Below are 23,788 nucleotides of genomic sequence, written 5' to 3'. Positions count from 1 at the left end.
GATGCTCCTTCCATGGTTCTTACATACTTTTTCTTCTACTTTTTCATACTTTAGTCTCGATCTTTTTTACTCTTAGGGGTCATTTTTCTTAATCATAACACCGAAGTGTTTGATTTATGCTCATCAACTCAATTCATATAAAAACACAAGTAAAATGCGTCAAAGTGCACAAATATCGCACAAAACTAGCCAATTAAGAGTCCTCAAACAACATGTTTCAAGTGCTACCAGTAGCTCTTGTTTTAAGTTTCATTGATAGTACGATTATTATATATGAGAGTGAGGTTTCAGTCATTTTTGTGTTAATAATGCTGCTATTATTATAAGCAATGAAAAACAACTTCAAAGGTTGTTAAATTAGTTATACAAGGTTGTCTATAAATACTTTTGTAATCATACTTGTACATTAAGAGAGAAAATTACATCTAGAGATAGTTATTAGACAGAGACTTATCTTGTAAAAGCCTAGTAGCTCCCCGATCTGCATTAATCAGCTTCTCTCCGTGGATGTAGGCAATGTTTAGCCGAACCACATAAATCTTCTGTGTTCTTTCTTCTTCCCTTAATCTTCTTTATCTTCTTGTTCGTATTCTTCAGCTCTTCATCAGTCTTGGAGAAATTTCGGCAGCATTTCGTTTGTTCTTTCTCTTTTCTCTCTCGATTTCTTCTGAAAATATGTGTTAATCATTAAATTTCTCTATTTTCTCTGAGTGCTCGAAGTAAATCAGGGTCGTCAACATGTATGGTGAAGATTTTCCTTCACGAGGATTGGGCTTTTAGCACATAGAATAATTTTCAGCTCAAATCAAGTAAGTGGTATTGACAATTTGGGCCAGACTCTTTAATTGGCAAAGCCCAAATTGTTTTTCTTTCTATTTTCTTTTCCAAGCCCATTAAGTGGAACAAGTGGTATCAGAACCTGCAAGAAAACTTCAAGATTATTCAAAGATTCATAAAGAAAGTAAATCTTGGAGCTTTCAAAATTAAAAGGGAATGAAATAGCAGTAGAAAGATATGATATTGAAAATTTTGATGGGAAGGAGACTTTGGCTAATGAAAAGCCAAGATCAAAGTAATTTTAGGGCAACAAAAGGCTCATAAGGCCCTTGAAGATCCAACCAAGCTACCTACTACAACAACAGAAGAAGAGAAGGAGAATATGGAGCTAATTGCTCATGGCACACTTGTTTTTAATTTTTCAGACAGTGTATTAAGACAAGTAATTGACCAAGAAACCGCATTCAAGATGTAGACTAAGTTGAATGAGCTGTACGAGACAAAGAATCTACCTAACAAGCTTTTCCTGAGGGAAAGGTTTTTTTACCTTCAAAATGAGTTCTTCAAAATCCTTAACAGAAAACTTAGATGACTTCAAGAGGATTACTACTAAATTCAAGAATCAAGGTGAAGAGATTGGGGTTGATAATGAAGCTTTTGTGCTTCTTAACTCACTACCGAATTCTTATAAGGATGTCAAGACTGACCTAAAGTATGGAAGAGACTCTTTAACAATTGATATTATCATTTCAGCCTTTAAAATCAAAGAGATTGAGCTCTTAACTAGCAAAGAAGATAAATCTAGTGTTGAGGGTTTATTTGTTAAAGGGAAGTCTAAACAAAGTAATAAGGAAAAGGGGAAGCAAAACTCAATAGAAGAAGGCAAAGATAAGACCAAGGTTAGATGTAAATATTGCAAAAAGTTGGGACATCTAATCAAGGATTGTAGAACCTTGAAGTGGAGAAATGAACAGAAGAGTAAGCAATCACGGCCTCAATAGAAAAACCAGCAAAGTCAGTAAGGAAAAGCCTCAATTTTTTAGGATTCTTACTTCTATTCAGATGCCCTAGCTACATCAAATTTAAAGGCAGATGAAGGATCTAATAAGAACCTAGATTGGGTTCTAAACTCAGGGTGTTCCTTTCATATGACACCCCACAAGGACTGGTTCAGCACATATAGAGATTTGGATGGAGGCTCAGTTTACATGAGTAATAATAACTCATGTCCAGTGGTTGGTATTGGTTTTGTATCACTCAAGCTTGAAGATGGATCAGTCAAATTACTAAGAAATGTCAGATATGTGCCTAAGTTGAAGAGAAATTTGATTTCACTAGGCATACTTGACTTAATCGGCTGTGAATATAGAGGAAAGGAAGACTATTGTGAAGTTTTGAAGAATAGTAAGCCTATTTTCAGAGGGACCAGATAAACGGGGTCTATGTTGTTCAAGGAATTCAGAAACTGCATACAGCCTTGATTGTAACTCAGAAACGCCTACTGAATGAGATTTTTGGCACAAAAGATTCTTACATATTAGTGCCAAAGGTCTACAAGCTCTTACCAATCATGAAATTCTACCTAAAGGAATTCATCAAAGCCTATCCTTTTGTGAACATTGTGTGATAGGCAAAGCTACAAGGTAGATTTTTGTAAAGGCTCAGCATACAAACAAGGCCATCCTTGATTATGTGCATTCGGACCTATAGGGTCCTTCACCTTTCCAGTCTTTGAGTGGAGCCAGGTACTTCTTAACCTTTTTGGATGATTATTCTAGAAAATGTTGGATATTTTTCCTTAAATATAAGGACTTAGTGTTTGATAAGTTTAAAGAATGGAAGCTTGTGGTTGAAAAAATGTTTAACAGTCAAATAAAGTGTCTAAGAACTGATAATGGGCTCGAGTTCTGTGTAGAATATTTTAATGTTTTTTGTAGATAGCAGGGGATTATTAGACACAAGACTGTTAGGTATACACCTCAGCAAAATGGGGTGGCAGAGAGATTGAATAGAACAATTATGGAAAGAATTAGAAGCCTATTGTCAGATGCCATTCTTCCTCAGAAGTTTTGGGTTGAGGCAGCATCTTACACTATCTATACTCTTAATAGATGCCCTCATGCCTCACTTAATCTGCTAACTCCTGAAGAAAGGTGGACCAAACAACCTCCAAACCTAAATAATTTAAGAGTGTTTGGTTGCATAGGATTTGTTCATCAGAACAAGGGGAAATTGGCTGCCCGAGCTGTGAAATGTTTGTTTTTGGGTTTCACAAAAGGAGTGAAAGGTTTTAGAATGTGGCATCCTACAGATAAGAGGTGTATTACTAGTAGAGATGTTGTTTTCAGGGAGACTGAGATGTTTATGCAAGGATATACTTCAAATGTTATAACACCTCAAAGAAAGAATGATACAATTGAGTTGGAGCAAGTTCTTAACCCTAGCAATGATCCTTCAAGCTCAGAATCACATTTTGATCAACTACCTCATCATGAAGAAGAAGTAGAAGATGCTGTTTTTTATCCAGTGCAAGAAGAACCAGATCTAAGGGGGTATAGCCTAGTAAGAGATAGGCAAAAAAGAACTATTGTGCTACCTTTAAGATATGATGACTATATCAATTTAGCTGTAAATGCCTCAGATCTATATAATAAAGCAGAACCCTCAACCTTTGAAGAAGCAGTAAGCTATCCTAAAGCTAAATTGTGGATAGAAGCAATGAATGAAGAAGTTGATTCACTTGTCAGAAATGACACTTGGGAGTTGACACTTTTACCCAAAAGCTGCAAACCAATTGCATCCAAATGGGTGTATAAATATAAAGAGGGATTCCCTAATGGTTAATGACCTAGATATAAAGCTAGGTTGGTAGCTAAGGGATTTACTCAAAGACCAGGTGTTGACTTCAATGAGATATTTTCTCCAGTGTCAAGAAAACTTCTATCAGACTCTTACTGCGTATTGTGGCTCAGAATGATCTAGAGCTGGAACAACTTGATGTTAAAACAACTTTCTTACATGGTTTTCTAGATGAAGTTATCTACATGAGTCAACCTAAAGGGTATGAAGTCAGAAGGAAAGAAGACCGTGTTTGCTTACTTAAAAGGTCAATCTATGGCCTTAAACAATCCCCTAGGTGCTGAAACAGATGATTCAGTGACTTTGTGCAAAAGAATGGCTTTATCAAGAGTTCCTATGATAGTTGTGTTTATATAAACACGGACACCTACACTCATCTTATCTATTTGCTATTCTATGTGGATGATATGTTGTTATCAGGAACAACTATGCAAGATTTGAATAAATTCAAAGGTCTACTCAAGTCAGAATTTGGAATGAAAAACATGGGCAATGCAAAAAGAATATTAGGCATTGATATAATCAGAAACAGAAAATTATGTATACTTAGCATTGATCAGTCTCGATATTTTCAAAAGCTATTCAAGAAATATCATATGACAGAGGCTAAATCAGTTTGTACTCCTATTGCTAATCATTTCAAACTCTCAGCAGAAAATTCACCTAAAGAATCTGACATTGAACATTTGAAGGTAATGTCAACTATTCCCTATTCCCAAGTTGTGGGAAGTTTAATGTATCTAATAGTGTCTACAAGGTCGGATATTGCTTATGCTATAAGTCTAGTAAGTAGGTACATGGCTAATCCGGAAAAGAGATATTGGGAGGCAACCAAATGGATAATGAGGTATCTTAAAGGCACTACAAGTGCTAAACTACTATATCAACAGCTATCAGACAAAAAACCAGAATTAGTAGGGTATGTTGACTCTGACTATTCTGGAGACCAAGACAAAAGAAAATCCATATCAGGTTATATCTTCCTATATGGAAGATGTGTTCTAAGTTGGAAGGCTACATTACAGTCAGTAGTAGTCCTCTCTAAAAGATCTCATACCGAGAGTTCTATGAGTTCTTTCGGATCGCTCCAATCTCACCGTGATCGAAATATAACATTATACATTCAACACATACAGTTATGCAATCAAAACTTAATTAACGACATGCTAAGAACAAACAAAAACATAAGGGATAGAGTTCCATACCAGTTGAAGACTATCTTCACACTCCGGAACTCCAATGCAGCGGAAACCCTCCAAGAGATCTACCAACACCTCACGGTAACGTCGACTGCAACAATACCATCAACGCAAACATAAACGCCGCAACGGGGACGACACCACCACTAATGAGCCCCGGGTATTCTCGGAGTGAAAACCCAAAGGGTGGGCTTGGTGAATTTGGTAGAGGACGGAGGAAGCACGAATCGTGTAGTCGATAAGCAAGTGGGAGGGTGAAGGTCGCTATCGCATAGCAAAAATACTTATCGTCTAGAGAAGCTACACGATGTGTAGGAATTACTGAACGATCGTTTAGAAAAACGTATACGATCGTTTAGTTAAATCGGTACACTATACGATCGTTTAGAGAAGCTATCCAATCGTCTAGGCGATAGTGTGCGATCGTTTAGGTACGAGGTATACGATCGTCTAAGTGGAGAATGCTATCGTATAGGCTCTCAAGCGATCGTTTTGAATCACTAACGCACGCTTCACAATTCTTTTGGGCGATCTGACGGACTATCGATTGCACGATCCAAAATGAAAAAAAAAATTCATTTTTAACTCATCGGTTACCATAACCGATGCTGTACACTAACCCATGTCCAAACGTGATATTAGGATTAATTATCATATAATTAATCAATTAATTAATTAATAAATATAATCATATTATATTTATATCCTATAGTTTGATATCACATATCTACTATAGTATTTTCTCCTCTACTCGATATAAATCATATTTATATCTTATTTCCTCCAAAATAATGTATCTCATACATTTGCCAATTATATCATATATAATTAACCAGTCCAATTATACCACATATAATCGAACTTCCTCTTGTTAATTTGAACATTTCAAATTAATCCAAATACTGATTCTCCACTTTATCCAAGCTACCCAGGGGGCTAATGGACTTGTGGGTTGAAGCTCAAACGGTACGTGAATAGCTGACTAAACTCTTTAGCCACGAGATCCACCATCCGTTAACTGTCAGACATTCCACTAAAGACCAATAGTTGAAATCTTCTTACCACAGATATATCTCTGTGTCCATCGGATATAACCAATCATTAGTACGATGACCCTTCATAGATGCTCATAAGTACAGCTGGGCCAATTTATCGTTTTGCTCCTGTAGTTACATCTCACTCCTTAAGTACCACTTATTCCTCTAATGAATAATACAACATTGTCCAACTATGTGTGAACACCTCTCGGGCCAAGAGAAGGTGTGCGGCGCCACATCATTCAAGCCCCAGAATTAGCCCTTAAGGGAGCCATCTATCTACTTACCCCTGCCTCGGGGAATGAGTGAATTCCATCTTGTGCAGCTGAGTTCCAAGCTCCCAAATCAGACGAATCCCCAAAATAGTAGGTTTGAATCGGCGGCCTGGCCATTCGCACCCATACAAATCAAAGGACCGCCCTCAATGGCAGGAGTTCCCAAGTCACTCAAGATTGAGGTCATGTTACCTATGGTCATACTGTGAAGTGAAGTCTCTGCCATGAACGGTGTTATATAACGAGACGTTAACACTTCGTGGTCAAGTCTTATGCAAACTCTTTGTATAGGACGCCCCTACTCGCATGTCCCCAATACAAATGATCAAGATTAGACCATCTGTGACAAGTCACAACACTTGTGACTATTCCACAAAGTGGGCCGCGTCCGTAGCATTACCAAGATACGGTTTCCCTCCTTTATCCATATACTACAGACCATTTTGGTTATCACTCAAGACATGATCGACTTGTATGTCACCATATACATGCTTGAGTCACATACAGATAACCAGGGATTTTATGTTTATTAGTTTGTTGTAAAGCAAATAAAACAAATAAATGAGCAAAATTATAAGATGTAAAGTAAATATCATATATTAACAACACAAGCGTTCGTACATACTATTTACAAACTACAGGACATGAGACTTTAGGGCATAAACCCCAACAATCTCCCACTTATCCTAAAGCGAAGTGGGGTGTACAAAAACTAGTACAAAACAATAAACTAAGGCATAAAAGCCTACAAGAAAATCTCCCACTTGCCCTAGTCCAGCTGCGGGCGATCCTATAGACCCATGCTTTGTAGGTGACCCTCAAACACTGTAGCATTGAGAACCTTCTTAAACGGGTCAGCAACATTAAAATGGCCTGGATTAAACTGATCTGTTTCATCTTCTCAATGTCTTGAAGCGTCTTAGGACACATTTCGTTAGACAAAGTGACTCCATGCCTGAACGGCAATAGGCCCCTCCTGGAGTCCTGCATCGAGTAATTGAGCAACATCTTGTCAATATACGATGCCTGAGACAGTGCTAGCATTTTGTTCTTACGATCCTAAAAGATCTGTATACTTAGAACAAACTGAGCCTCTTCCAAATCTTTCATTTGGAATTAGGTCACTAGCCAGTTCTTAACTGCAGTCAGTAGACCTACATCATTCCCAATGAGTAGGATATCATCTACATACAACACTAAGAAGACTATTGAAGCGTTGATGATCTTCTTGTAGACACAAGGTTCATCAATGTTTTGGTCAAAGCCATACGACTTGATCGCAATATCAAATTGTATGTTCTAAGATCGAGACACCTGTTTCAGTCCATAAAGGGACCGATTCAGTTTGCAAACCTTTTGCTCTTGACCTTGGGCTATGAATCCCTCGAGCTGCACCATATAAATGGTCTCCTCAAGATTGCCATTCAGAAAGGTCGTCTTCACGTCCATTTGCCAGATCTCATAATTATAATAAGTTGCAATGGACAGGAGGATACAGATCGATTTTAACATGGCAACAGGCAAGAAAGTCTCCTCATAGTCGACTCCTTTTACCTAGGTATAACCTTTTGCCACAAGTCGAGCCTTGAAGGTCTGTACCATCCCATCAGCACCCCGTTTGCACTTGTAGATCCATTTACAACCTATAGGGAAAACCCCATCAGGCTGATCTACAAGATCCCATACTGAGTTGAAGTACATCGACTCCATCTCGAGATCCATGGCCTGGACCCATTCATCCTGATGAACATCCTCCATTGCCTTCTTATAAGACAACGGATCCTCAACGTTGCCATCTGCTACCATAGCAAGGATTTTCGTGAAACCCAGATAGCGAACTAATAGGTTCGCAACACTCTCATTACGTCGAGGTTCCCTAAACTCTTGAGGTTGAACCGACCTACTAGATGAACTCCCATCAACAACTCTTGTTGATGTAGCAGGCTCTTCAACAACTCTTGTTGAAGTTTCAGTATTTTCATTGGAAAGTTCACGTAACACGACTTTGCTTCGTGGACTGTGCTTCTTTATATGATTCTTAAGGAAAGTAACGTTTGTTGAAACAAACACCCTATTTTCCGTCGGATCATAAAAATAACCCCCTCGTATACCTTTGGGGTAGCCTACAAAGAGGCATAACCTCGACCATGGTTCCAACTTCTTGGGATTAGCCTCAAGCATATGTGCAGGGTAACCCCAAATGCGGAAGTGACGTAAACTCGCGTTACGCCCATTCTACAACTCCAGAGATGTTCTAGCAACACTCTTGGAGGGAACACAGAAGAGTATGTACACTGCAGTCTCCACTGCGAAACCCTAAAACGAGTCCGATAAGGAAGCATAACTCATCATCGAGCGAACCATGTCTAACAAGGTTCTATTTGTCCTCTTCGCTACACCATTCTGCTGAGGTGTACCTGGCGCTGAGAGTTGGGAAACGATTCCATGGTCTATCAAATAGTCCTGGAATGCCGAGTCCAAAAACTCTCCACCCCGATCCGATCGAAGTGTTTTAATCCGTCTATCCAATGCATTTTCAACTTTAGCTTTGAACTCTTTGAACTTTTCAAAGGATTCAGACTTCCGTTGCATAAGATAAACATACTCGTACCTGGAGTAATCATCAGTAAAACTGATAAATACTCATAGCCACCACGGGCTCGCACATTCATAGGACCACAAAGGTCAGAATGTACTAACTCAAGAGGCTCCTTGGCTCTATAACCTTTTCCAGTAAAAGGTCGTTTAGTCATCTTACCCTCAAGGCAAGATTCACACACATGTAAAGAATTTTCTTCTAACTCATTTAAAAGTCCATTATTCACCAATCTCTCAATCCTATTGATATTGATGTGCCCTAAACGTAGATGCCAAAGTTGGGCATTTTTTTTGGGAGAAATTTGTCGATGTTTTGATTGAGTTACGATAGTTCTGAACATTTCAATATTATGGCTAACGGCCTTAGCACATTTAAATTTGATTCCAGATTTGCTGTGTAAATAAAAACACCATCTTTATGAATAAACGCTTTATTCACATCAAAAGAGACAGTATATTTATATTACAATAAACACTTTATCGGAATAAGGTTCCTTTTTAGTTCAGGAACAATATATACATCATTTAAAATAAGAAACCTATTCTGTAAAGCTAACTGGAGTCCTCCCACTGTCAGAGCTGAGACGACGTGCTCGGTGCCTACTCACATCGTCATCTCACCAGCCTCCAGCTATCGCCAAGATCTAATCCCCTGAAAAGAAGAACAAACATGATTAGTGGTGCCTGAATCAATTATCCAGCCAGAATCATCATTCTCCACTAAACAAGTTTCAAGCACAAGTAAATCCCATTTACCTTTATCCGCCTTGGCCTTAGCCTTGGTTGCTTTCTTCTTTTTCAGATACCAAGGACAGTTCCTCTTCCAGTGTCCATCTTGGTTGCAGTGGAAACACTTTCCCTTAGCAACTTGTAGACGCCTCCTTGGGGCGACAGGCGGTAGGTTAGCAGGTGCCTTCCTTTTTCCCTTACTACCCTTATTTTCCTTTCCCTTTACAGAGTTAGAAGTAGAAGGTGCAGACTTCGTTCCTGAGGTCAGACCTCTATGGAACGTTCGAGAGAATGAAGTAACATTTGCCTCACCCTTCTGCCTTTTCTTACTTTTCAGTAAAGAATGGTATGTCTGCAACTCGTTGAGGAGAGTTGTAAGGTTGTATTTCACATTGTTAAGAATCACATTGCTAACAAAATGTAGGAAGCTTTCCGACAAAGAATGCAGGATTATGCTAACCTGGCTGCCCTCATCGATGGTAGACCCATTCAACTTTGCCACATTAAAGTGGACCATCATGTTTAGCACATGTTCACGAACAAAGGTGCCTTCTTACATTTTCGAGTTGAATATGTATTTAAGAGCCTCATGCATAAGCTGTTCAGCAGGTTGTCCAAACATCCCCCGTAGGAACTCCATGATCTCACGTGCTGAGACCATAGGCTCATGTTTCTTGGCCAAGACTTCAGAAAGACTTGCCAAGATGTAGATTGAGGCCTTCTCATTCACTCTTGTCCATCGCTCGTATGCCTCCCAAACATTTTGAGTGGCATTTGGAGCGAGAATAGGAGGACAAGCCTCCGTGAGAGCGAACATGAGATCCTCGATGATTAGGATCGTCGTGATCATGTGTTTTCATATTGAGAAATTATCGCTAGTAAGTTTTTCGGCGCTTAACAAAGATAACGTGGCTGTTGTAATATGAAAATGTTGCTGAAATACGAACAAAACTTTATTAGATTTTTCTAAACCACTTTTATACCAATCAATTTTGCAAAAAAGTTTCAAGTACCCTAAGGTATAGACTTCTATTTTGCAATGATGCCTCAGTAAGGCAGAACAAACGCCACCGGTGGGATGATCAGTTGCCCCTTCGCTGGGATGAGATATTCTCAACCATTAGGCAAAACCAACTCTTGGAACTGAACCTAACAGCCACCATTTTTCGGTCCAGAATCGTTAACCTTTAACTATTCCATATAAGTGTAACCCTTCGCTTTCGGTGCCAGAGTCCTGCCCTAATGTGCTTACCGTAGGGAAAAGAAAGATTAGGACAAGAGACTAAGTTACCTTATCCTCTTACAGGAGATCAAATAAAGAAACGCGCAAAATTGTCATCCTTTAGGGGGACACTCCTAAGGTGCCTCGAGGCGATGCGCAGTAACTTTATTCAACCTAATGAGGGAGACGAGGGATATGCTGTTGCACTTCTTGCTCCCACTTACCATGAACATTCTCTCCATCCACCTTGATATTGACCTACCCAAACACCATCAGTTGGGGGGATACGCAAAAGGTGTCGCGAGGCTGAGGATAGATCTCACGGTGTTGACTATTTAGGAGAAAAGTGAAAGGTTTAAATGAAACATCTTATGCCCCAAGTACCTCCCACTGAATGTTCTACCTAAGGATTCATTAACCTAGACAATCCAGTTACTAATTTTAGTCTAAGTCATCTTTTTAAACTCTGCTCATAAACAACGTTTGTCTATGAAATATGAACAAGTTCAAGTAGTCACATTTAAACACTTTAATGGACTGTCCTTAACTTGCATGCATGCATCAAATCTATCTAATTCACCTTTCTAGGTAAGTTCCTAGGTACGGGTGTTAATTTCCGTCAACTTATATACCCCAACCTAGACAGAACCCACCTTAGACAAAAGGTCCCTTATAGATAGATTTGCTACACTTTAACATTTTATTAGCCAATTTAATCCTATTAAACTGATTAAAAGATTAAAGCCTTAGGGTTACTAATCGTATTAAAACCGTGATCTTAGATCTATGTGATCTAAGTTTTAAACACTTTAAAACCATGAATTAAACCTAAGTGAGCATGCATGTCTTTCTTATTTCTTTTAGTTCTAATTTCTCTTTAACTTTTAAAAAGAAACAACTAAAACCATTACGCACAACGAGGTGTTTATAACATTTATAAAGTAACCTATGTGTCATGCTTCATGCAATGTCCGGTCATTACTATATATAACTTTTATATAACGCGTAACAACCAAGCAAACATGCTATCATTCACCCTTATACTATAACAATTATAATATAAAGATGATGCATGTCAATGCTTTTTATGCATGCATAAATATAACTCTTATATTATATGATGCATGAGCATGCTCTTACATAATTAAATCATGCTTCTCTAAATTATAACAATTACAATAAAGAGATGATGCATGACCATTGCATAACCTAAGGTGGGATTTACTATATGTGCATACCATATGACATATAATAACATACATTGCATGTAATAAACAAAGGATTAATGGACCAGGATGAGCCTTTACAAAAAAAAAGAGGAATGAAAAACCTATCTATTACATGTTTCATCGAGCAAATCGGTTCACAGGCGAACCGGATCTTGAACTGCCAGGAGGTCTTCATCGTGTAGCAAACTCTAGTATGTAGATGATCGTTCAGCATGCACTAGACAATAGGAACATAAGTGAACGATCACGTAGACGATGACGAGTCTGTGAAGCCTAACCATCCATGTGATCGTGTAGCGCGACAACAGGTAAACGATTTACCTTGAGTTACTAAGCAATCGTTTAGTCAGTTACTAAGCGATGAAACTTGCTGACCTAAAGGATCGTCTAACGCGTGCGCTTTAAATGATACGCGAGCATCACATCGTCTACACGATGCATGTAACCAGGTAAACAATTTACTTTGCGTTATTAAGCGATGAATCTTGCTGACTTAAACGATCGTCTAATGCGCGTGCTTTAAACGATACGCGAGCGTCTCATCGTCTATACGATGCATGCAACCAGGTAAACGATTTACCTTGCGATTCTAAGAGATCGTTTAGTCAGTTACTAAGCGATGAAGCTTACTGACCTGAACGACATCTAGCGCGCGCGCTTTATACAATACGTGAGTGTCTCATCGTCTACACGATGCGTGTAACCAGATAAACGGTCTACCTTACAATACTAAGCGATCGTTTAGTCAGTTACTAAGCGATGAAGCTTACTGACCTAAACAATCGTCTAGCGCACCCGCGCGTTAAGCGATCTGCAAGCATCTCATCGTCTACACGACGCGATACTCAGCGATCGCGTACTCGATCATCAACTCGATACGACCAACTCTTGATCGCATTCCCCATCGTTTAACCGATGCATTCATCAGCAATCGCGTACTCCTACATCTTTACGATGTTATGGACGGTGATCATGTAGAACTTCTTCTGCAAAATGCGATTAACCCTAGATCGCCTCCTTCCTCGAAGAGCCGGAACGCTTGCCCAGAACTTCGACGAACGACTCAAAACTTCAAACAAACTTTGAATACAGACTCGATAACGATTATTAATGCCCAAAAACGCAGGTGCCTTTTCAAAAAATTGCAATTGTAAAAGGATTTAAAACAAACCGAGGCTAAACATCCTAAAAACATCCATTAATCCGGCACATCCACAATAGATTTAACAATTAAAACAGCGTAGAAATGCATCCACCATGAATGTAAAAGTTATTTCATTGCAACAGATGAAATCGGAGTATCAGAACCTGACTCTAATACCAATGGAAGGATCTCATACCGAGAGTTCCATGAGCGCTTTCGGATTGCTCCGATCTCACCATGATCGAAATATAACAATATACATTCAACAAATACAGTTATGCAATCAAAACTTAATTAACAACATGCTAAGAACAAACAAAAACATAAGGGATAGAGTTCCATACCAGTTATAGACTATCTTCACACTTCGGAACTCAATTGCAGTGGAAACCCTCCAAGAGATCTACCAACGCCCGGTGGGAATGTCGACTGCAAGAACACGATCAACGCGAACACGAATGCCGCAACGGAGACAACACCACCACTAATGAGCCACGGGTATTCTCAGCATGAAAACCAAAAGTGTGGGCTTTGGTGAATTTGATAGAGGATGGAGGAAGCACGAGTCGTTTAGTCGATAAGCAAGTGGGAGGGTGAAGGTCGCTATCGCATAGCAGAATTTCTTATCGTCTAGAGGAGCTACACGATCGTATAGGATTTACTGAACGATCGTTTAGAAAAACGTATATGATCATTTAGTTAAATCGGTACACTATACGATCGTTTAGAGAAGCTATCCAATAGTCTAGGCGACAGTGTGTGATCGTTTAGGTGCGAGGTATACGATCGTTTAGGTGGAGAATGCTATCGTATAGGCTTTCAAGCGATCGTTTTGAATCACCAACGCACACTTCACAATTCTTTTGGGCGATCTGATGGACTATCGATTGCACGATCCAAAATGAAAAAATGTTTCATTTTTAACTCATCGGTTACCAGAACCGATGCTGTCCACTAACCCACGTCCAAACGTGATATTAGGATTAATTATCATATAATTAATCAATTAATTAATTAATTAATATAATCATATTATATTTATATCCTATAGTTTGATATCACATATCTACTATAGTATTTTCTTCTCTACGCAATATAAATCATATTTATATCTTATTTCCTCCAAAATAATGTATCTCATACATTTGCCAATTATATCATATATAATTAACCAGTCCAATTATACCATATATAATCGAACTTCCTCTTGTCAATTTGAACATTTCAAATTAACCAAAATACTGGTTCTCGACTTTATCCAAGCTACCCAGGGGGCTAATGGACTTGTGGCTCGAAGCTCCAACGGTACGTGAATAGCTGACTAAACTCTTTAGCCATGAGATCCACCATCCGTTAACTGTCAGACATTTCACTAAAGACCAACAGTTGAACTCTTCTTACCACAGATATATTTCTTTGTCCATCGAATATAACCAATCATTAGTACGATGATCCTTCATAGATGCTCGTAAGTACAGCTGGGCCAATTTATCGTTTTGTCCCTGAGTTATATCTCACTTCTTAAGTACCACTTATTCCTCTAATGAATAATACAACATAGTCCAACTATGTGTGAACACCTCTCGAGCCAAGAGAAGGTGTGTGGCGCCACATCGTTCAAGCCCCGGAATCAGCCCTTAAGGGAGCCATTTCAGCCCTTAAGGAAGCCATCTATCTACTTACCCCTACCTCGGGGAATGAGTGAATTCCATCTTGTGCAGTTGAGTTCTGAGCTCCCAAATCAGACGAATCCCCAAAATGGTAGGTTTGAATTGGCGGCCTGGCCATTCGCACCCATACAAATCAAAGGACCTCCCTCAATGATAGGAGTTCCCAACTCACTCATGATTGAGGTCATGTTACATATGGACATCCTAGTGAAGTGAAGTCTCTGTCATGAACGGTGTTATATAACGAGACGTTAACACTTCGTGGTCAAGTCTTATACAAACTCTTTGTATAGAACACCCCCGCTCGCATGTTCTGAACATAAATGATCAGGATTAGACCATCTGTGACAAGTCACAACACTTGTGACCATTCCACAAAGTGGGCCGCGTCCGTAGCGTTACTAGTATAAGGTTTTCCTCCTTTATCCATATACTACAGACCATTTTGGTTATCACTCAAGACATGATCCACTTGTATGTCACCACATATATGCTTGAGTCACATACAGATAACCAGGGATTTTATGTTTATTGGTTTGTGGTAAAACAAATAAAACAAATAAAACAAATAAATGAGTAAAATTACAAGATGTGAAGTAAATATCATATATTAACAACACAAGCATTCGTACATACTCTTTACAAACTACAGAACATGAGACTTTAGGGCATCAACCCCAACACTCTCTACTACTGAAGTAGAGTTTATTGCACTTTCAGAAGCCGTAAATGAGGGATTATGGCTAAAGGGTCTCCTACGTGATTTTGGGATCAAACAATATACAGTAAAGATATTTTGTGATAATCAGAGTACTATACACTTATCTAAGCATCCACAATATTACAATAGAACAAAGCACATAGACGTAAAATATCATTTCATACGTGAACAGATTGAAAGTAAGCAGATCGAAGTGTTGAAAGTACATACCTTAGAGAAAACTTTCGATATGTTAACCAAGACTGTCACTTAGCTCAAAATTCAAAAATGTCTCGATATTATAGGGTTTGAGCTGAGAGACACAGGTTAAAGTAGAAGAGAGTCAGTAAAGAGAAGTTGAAGAAACAACTTGAAATTTTCTTTCAAGGTGGAGATTGTTATTACAAGCAGTGAAAAACAACTTCAAAGATTGTTAAATTAGTTATACAAGGCTGTCTATAAATACTTTTATAATCATACTTGTACATCAAGAGAGAAAATTACATCTAGAGATAGATAACTAGATAGAGACTTATCTTATATAACCCTAGTAGCTCCCCGATCTGCAATAATCAGCTTCTCTCCGTGGATGTAGGCAAATTTTGGCCGAACCACGTGAATCTTCTGTGTTCTTTCTTCTTCCCTTCATCTTCTTTATTTTCTTATTCGTATTCTTCAGCTCTTCATCAGTCTTGGAGAAATTTTGGTAGCATTTCATTTATTCTTCCTCTTTTCTCTCTCGATTTCTTCTGCAAGAAAGAAAATAGGTGTTAGTCATTAGAGTTCTCTATTTTCTTTGAGTGCTTGAAGTAAATCAGGGTCGTCAATGTGTATGGTAAAGATTTTCCTTCATGAGGATTGTGCTTTTAGCACATAGAATAGTTTACAGCTCAAATCAAGTAAGTGGTATTGATAATTCGAGCCAGATTCTTTAATTGGAAAAGCCCAAATTGTTTTTCTTTATGTTTTGTTTTCCAAGCCCATCAAGTGCAATAGCTTCAATATTGAATTTATAAGAAAGGGTTATCATTTGTTCTTGGTCAATCTTAATACCACACTTTGTGAGCTATATTATTTTTGGCTAAAGCTGTTGTTTAATAAACTATTTTCATGCTTTGTAGAAATCAAACCATTGTAGCAAAATGCAATATTAGGTAATATCAAAGAAAATCAAGACGATTGGACAAAAGATCACAAGGATAGGAACAATTAGAAACAAAGCCAAATAACCGAGAAGGCAACGGCGAGACACTGACTAGCTAATACCATTATTTTTGGTATTTTTCGTAAGTAACATGTGATGCTACATAAAACGTTTTGATGCTAAACATACTAGCTTGAATGTGCCATGTTTTTTTCGGGGTGTTGAGATGATATAGGATGTGGAGAGTTCTGATGTCTAGAGAGTTTTGATGTCTGGGGAGTTCTGATCGAGTATGAATGATCAAGTATGATTGAGTATGTTCAAGCACTAAGATGATATACGATAAAATGACAGTGAGATACGAAACATGTTCCAAAAATAGGCCCACAAACAATTAAAATCGGTGAGATGGGATAATGGACCTCAAAACACTGAGATGATATAGGATGTGGGGATATACCATCTCATTTGGCCCCAAACGACTTTGTGCTGTTGAGATGTTACTCTTAGTCATGATGTTAGATTTATGTATCCATATTTAACATCAATTTTGAGAGTACCAACTAATATGAACTTAAGCTGAATTGACATTCTAACATCCAAGAGGTCTGGTGTAAGATAAAATAATTGAGGCCATTGATTTTTATTAATTTATTATTAATATTATTATTATTATGCTCATACTACAAATAAGCTGCCAGAAGAACTTTTAAAAAAGATTGATATATAGTGGTCCTATGAAATTGATGTGAAAAGTGAGACCACCTTCTTTCCCTTTCAAGGAAAAGAAAGAAAAAAAAAAAAGAAAAGAAAGGAAGGTTATTTTAGTTTATATTTTAGCTTTAGAATTTGAAGGAAATGGAGAAGATTCAATGTATAGCATTTGAGAATTTTAATTTGAGTTGTCCTCTCTTCTTCCACTCATTTGCCTCCACTTGATAAACCTCTAATTACGTCAATGGATAACAACACCACGACTAGAAAAGAAAAAATAGAAAAAAAGAAACCTTTTTCTTTTGAAAAATTTTCGTAAATTGAAAAAATATCAAATTATATATAGAAATAAAAAAAAATACTAATAGATATTGATAGATACTAATAGACTTCTATTAACATCTATAAAAAAGATGAAATTTTATCATTTTGTGTAAATAATTTTACTCATTTTTCTATTTTTCAAAATCTTCCACTGGAGAATGGATTTTTTTTTTTTTTTTTTAATTTGTTAAAATAAGATGTCAATTAGTGTGACAAGCTCATGTGTAGAAATAGGAAGGCATAATACATATTACATGCATGATATCATTATAACATCATTAGAAAGTAAATTGAGTTATGATTGATAAAAAATGATTATGTAAATGATTTTAGCAATATCTTTTGAGATATGAAATAAAGGGTAACAATGATTTAAACTTTTCATATAATTGTAAATAATATCACACACATGATATCATAAACCATACACCAAATTCTTTGCATTTTCATCTAAATTGAACTTTATGAAATCTCGCACTAGCTCATCACGATCAAGACATAAATCTACCATATAAAAATTGAAACATGTAAGCACATTAGAGTAAGAAATTGAAGTCGGAGACATAATTACATTCACAAAATCCAATTTCTTACCAACTATATGAAAATGATGTTCAATATTGCAAAAGTAAACAAACCCCGTTTGAGTGGCGAGGGATCAGTGCCGTTTGCGTGAGGAGTGACCAGAGTTTAGCGTTCGCGTGAGGGGTGGTCGGAGTTCAACGCTATTCACGTGAGGATTGGTCGGCGTTTAGCGCCGTTCGCGTGAGGAGTGGCCAGCGTTCAACGTCGTTCGCATGGGTGCAGAGTCATCTTCTTGTTCGAGTGGTTCGTGTGGAGGGCTTCATCAAAGGCAAAGGTAAAATCAAGGGGGGAAAGCAAAAACTAAAAAATTAAAATAAAAGGGGAATGTAAAATGGATGGGGGAGGGGAATAATTTGGCCATATATTTAGTAATATTTTAATATGTTACTAAAAGTATTTAATATTTAGTGGCGTTAATTGTCATATTGCAAAATCTTTTAGTGAAGTGGATTAAAAATGTGTTGCTAATAATGATATATCTTTAATGTGTTGCTATAATGATATATTTTGTGACATATCTTTAACGTGTTGCTATAATGATATATTTTGTGACATATCTTTAACGTGTTGCTATAAGTAGCCTTTTACCAACAAAAATTACTTGTACCACTAAAAATTTGTCGCTAAAATATTTTTTCTTGTAATGGCAATTTGAATTTTATTTTATGTTTTCAGATTCACTATGTTAGCGAATGTGCATTTGGTAGCCAATCTAGATTTTGTTTTGAGAAACTATTTTTGGATTCTGTAATTCAAACAATTCAAATTCTGAAAACATCTTTACGCTTTCAATGTATCTAATTTTGAATTTGAAATTTTAAAAGATAAAACAACCAAAAATATAAAATTTCATATAATGAACTCAATTATTTTTGTTAAGTTCAATTATGTATTATACGATATATTATATATTATATGAAATTATAAAATTATAATTGTACAAAATTTTTAACATAAAACAAGTTCATAAATTAATTAATAATAGTTTATGAACCTAATACATAGTAAGTAACTATAATTAGTTATATATATGGTTTATAAATATATTATCAAACACATTATGAAAAATTATTTAAATTGAAATTTAACTTTTGAATATAGCGCTATCAAATGCATCTAAAAAATTGAAATACAAATCTGTTTTCATTCAATTCCTTGTTTTCAAAATCTTGTTTTTAGATTGGCTATCAAACAAATAAAGGTTTTGAGTGATTAACCAAACACTTCAACTTTTTTTCAAAATGACTTATTTTTAAAATAAAAAATTTAAAAAATTAAATCAAACATACTATTATATTAAAGAGTTTCTAAACTCAAACTTTTCCTCTCAATTCTTGAATGTCACATGTAGAAAGGGGAAAAAAAAAACAAGCGCACGAAAGAGAGTAACCACGTAGGGGGACATTTGGGACAAGGAATTGGTTAATATAGTCCAATTCTTATAGTTGGGTTATAATAGTTTTTGTTTGGAGTGTAGATTATTTTAGTTTAAGTTATAATAGTATGTGTTTGAGGTGTAAATTAGTTTAGTTTGAGAAGAAAATCATAAACACTGTAGAAAATAATAAAAAAATTATGAAGGTAAAATAATAAAAACTGTATCAAATAATAAATATCATAACAAAGGAGCATTTTGAAATAGTATTGACTGTAGCTAATTGAGACAGTATTTATCGTAGCAAAAGGTGGTTATTATAGTCTTAGAATAATTCTTGCCCCAAACATACCTAAAGAAATAAGCTCCATACTCAATCTACGGAAACCTAATATAATTGAAATAGCTATAAAAACAACTCGTCGTTGAAGTCCAACGAGAATGGAAATAAAGAACCTACTGAGAGGTCATACACAACTCGGAATCCTCTCCACTCCTCCAAAAACTCTATTGTTCCTCTATCTCTTAAAACCACACAACCGCCCCTACATATGTTAATTGGAAAAAAGCAAAGAATAAATTTAAAGCCTAGGACAAAAAAAAAAAAAAAGAACAAAAAAACAAATTTGAAGAGCCAAAGGACGGAAATTGAAACCTAGTCAGTTTTTTAATTTTTTTTTTTGGTTTTTTGTTTTTTTTTTTTTTTTTTGGGCATAATTTAACACCGCGGGACAAATAGAAGAGATGTCAAATCTCAGCATCTTTTGTTCCGAAAACATCCAAAACCTTTTATGTCAAACTAAGAAAAGATCATTATTTCGGTGCTCTCTTATTATCAATTTTTTCTCTCTTAGCTTTTAATATTCTTTCACCTACTCTTCCTTTGTTTCTAAACAATGAACAATAAAAGCACAATGTTTTATGATATGTACAAAACACAAACAAAAGGATCTTTGGAAAAAGAAGCTCTAGTTTTTGTCTGGTGATAATGTCTTGTCTTTTGGTCTTAAAAGCCAAAGGAGAGCTTGGATTTGTGAGAGAGTTTCAATGCATGTCAAAAAGATTTAGCTCTTTGTATATACAATGAACATTTTCTTTTTGTCAAAGTTCAATCTTTTTCTTGTGGTGGACTGTGTGATTAGTTTCAATCCAAAAAGACGTTTTTTCTCAGATTTAGAATTCTTTTCATGTAGTTGTTTGTATTTTTAATATGGATATGGCATACCATATGATGTACTGTAATTATCATGCTTTACAAGTATGTAAAATAGGGTATGATTTGTGTTATGAGTAATTTGGACCTAACAAACAAATTTTAAAGTTTCATTTGAAAAAATGGCAAAAATGTTTCAAAGTTATAAAAATAGCAAAATAAATTTATATAATAGAAAATACTAATTAGTAAATGACAAAACTACCCTAAAACAACAAAAGTATGGATGAGAATACAATGACACACTGCTTCAAGAACAACTCGAATACCACAAATACACTCTACCTAAACATTCTCGAACCATAAATACACAATATCTAAACATTTCAGAAGCAAAAATTAAAAATCACCAAATATTGTCCTTAACGCTTCCAAATGCCTATAGAACGCGTGTATTGACGGAAGATGACGACCATGTGATGGGGGTCATTAGAAACTTATGGATCTCTACAACAATCGACTTTCTCCAAGGTGATAAAGAGCAAAGTTGATTATACTGGTGAAATTATTGTTGGCAAGTGTGTATTTGAAAGAATTGCAACTTTAGGATGATGTAACTATTGGAATATGATTGTGTTTGACACCAAACTAGTTGTAAGGAGTTTCATTGTATTCATTCCATATGGCCATTTTTCTCATAGAATCTTGAAAGCCAACTTTAAACACTATGAATCCTAGAAGGTCATTATTAAAAACGATGTTCAAAGTAGAAACAAAAGAAGAAAACATGTGTGTGAACGAAAAAGGTCAGCGACATGGCAAGGGTGGTCGTCAAAAGCTAGCTAAGACGATGGAATTCAAGAAATGGTTATTGAACCAACGATTGTCGACATGAAATTGAGAAGGAGAAAAAGAGATTTTGGGGGGCGACTAAGTGAAAATGATGAAGAAAATATGAGATTTAGGGAACACGAATGCCAATAAAATATAATATTAAAATAAATAAATATAATATATATAAATATATAAAATAAAATAAATAACAAAAGTAACTAAAATAACAAACTATCCATTTCTCCACTTTCTCCAAACTTTTTGGAATTTGTCCGATGTATTTGTCTTTCAAAATTCATCAAATACCACTATTTATAGGCAATTTGAAAAGTATGGGGTGGATTATATGGACACTAATAATGAATATTTACAAGACACGTGGACAACACTTTGAAAAAATGGGGACATGACACATGGTCAATGGATACTAAGCATGAGCATTTAATGAGCATCTATTTTCAATAATATTTATAATACTCCATCTTAGATGTCTATTATATATATATGAAATATGTCTCGTTAAAACCTTACTAGGAAAAAACCCATTGGGAAAAAATCGTAGTGAAGGAAAAAGAGTACATATTTCATATAATCTAATACTCTTAAAAAGAATACAGTATATTTACTCTTCCTCATGGAAACATCATTTGAGATCTCAGAGTCGTCACATTCTAATGTTACGTACCAATTTTTCAAAGGTTGTTGTAAGTAATGATTTTGTAAATAAGTCCGCAAGATTATCTTTTGAACAAATTTGTTGTATAGTGCTGTTACAATTTTCTTCAAGATCATGAGTGTAAAAAAAGCTTTGGTGAAGTATGATTTGTTTTATCTCCTTTAGTATATCCTTTTTGGCTTTGGGATATGCATGTTGTGTTGTCTTCATATAATATTGTTGGAGTATTTTTACTAGAAGATAAGCCACATGTTACACGAATGTACTGAGTCATTGATCTTAACCATACACATTCTCGATTAGCCTCGTGAATTGTAAGAATTTCAACACCATTTGAGGAAGTGGCTATTATGGTCTGTTTCACCAATCATCATGATATAATAGTCCTCCACATGTGAATAGATAACCATTTTGAGACCTAGCTTTGTGTGGATCAGATAAATATCCAAAATCTACATAACCAATCAAATCAAAATTCAATTTATTTGAATAAAACAAACCCATATCAATTGTTCCTCGGAGATAACGAAGTATATGCTTAATTTCATTCCTATGTCTTTTAGTTGGAGAAGAACTATATCTTGCTAATAAATTTATTGAAAATGCAATATATGATCTTGTATAATTAGCAAGATGCAAAATTGCACCAATTGCACTAAGATTTGGTACTTTAGGACTAAGAAGTTCTTCATTATCATCTCGAGGTCAAAATATAGCTTTCCACACATCTAATGAACAAACTTCCATTGAAATGCTCAATGGATGTACTTTATCCATATAAAATATTTTCAAAATTTTTCCTGTATAAGTTGACTGATGAACAAATATCCCATGTGCTAAATGCTCAATTTGCAAGCCAAGACAAAATTTTGTTTTTCTGAGATCTTTCATCTCAAATTCCTTCTTAAGATATTCTATTGTCTTTGAAAGCTCTTCAGGAGTTTCAATTATATTTAAGTCGTCAACATATACAATAATAGCAAATCCCGACTATAATTTCTTTATAAAAGCACATAGACATATTGGATTATTTTAATATTCTTCTTTCAATAAATATCCACTCAGGAAATTGTACCACATTCGTCCTAATTGTTTCAATTCATTTAGTGATCTCTTTAACTTTATTGAATACAATTCCCAGGAATTTGATTTATATGTTTCAAGTACCTTAAATCCTTCTAAGATTCTCATATAAATATAATTATCAAGAAATCTATATAAATATGTCATGACTAAATCCATAAGATGCATGTTTAGACATTCATAAACAGTCAGGACCATTAAATATCTTAATGTCATTGCATCCACCACTGGAGAATATGTCTCCTCATAATCAATACTAGGTCCTTGTGAAAAATCTTATGCAACTAGTCTTGCTTTATGTCTTATGACCACATTATTTTCATTTCTTTTTCTAACAAATACCCATTTGCATCCCACAAGTTTGACACCTTCTAGTGTTTGGACTACTGGTCCAAAGACCTGACATTTTGAAAGTGAGTTCAATTCTTCCTCGATTACTTCTTTCCACTGAAGTCATGTCG

At 35.9% G+C, this 23,788-nt stretch overlaps 1 protein-coding gene across 5 annotated transcripts; it reads right to left on the bottom strand.

Moving 5' to 3' along the window:
• Positions 1-429: 429 nt before the first annotated feature.
• LOC150033740 (uncharacterized) lies at positions 430-20,220 on the bottom strand. 5 transcript variants are annotated; one of them, XR_016531953.1, is made up of 3 exons: positions 18,260-18,815; positions 15,671-16,188; positions 430-919 (listed from the first exon to the last, which is right to left on the bottom strand). XR_016531953.1 is itself a non-coding variant. In XM_090317558.1 (2 exons), the coding sequence occupies exons 1-2, from the start codon at positions 9,992-9,994 to the stop codon at positions 9,390-9,392; spliced, it is 501 nt and encodes a 166-aa protein (XP_090173684.1). In that variant the 5' UTR covers positions 9,995-11,589; the 3' UTR covers positions 9,102-9,389. The 5 variants fall into 5 exon arrangements, 1 of the variants encoding a protein (XP_090173684.1); XR_016531954.1 differs by lacking the exon at positions 430-919 and adding an exon at positions 9,158-9,397 and having other exon boundaries at positions 18,216-20,220; XR_016531955.1 differs by lacking the exon at positions 430-919 and adding an exon at positions 9,158-9,397 and having other exon boundaries at positions 15,671-16,185; positions 18,260-18,820.
• Positions 20,221-23,788: the final 3,568 nt, after the last annotated feature.

This window comes from Benincasa hispida, chromosome 9 (assembly GCF_027475165.1).
Source record: "Benincasa hispida cultivar pf3 chromosome 9, pf3_genome.v1.1, whole genome shotgun sequence".
In the NCBI taxonomy this organism is placed as follows: Eukaryota; Viridiplantae; Streptophyta; class Magnoliopsida; order Cucurbitales; family Cucurbitaceae; genus Benincasa; species Benincasa hispida.
Note: the sequence above shows the minus strand (reverse complement) of the source record. Positions and strands in the feature narration are given on the sequence as shown.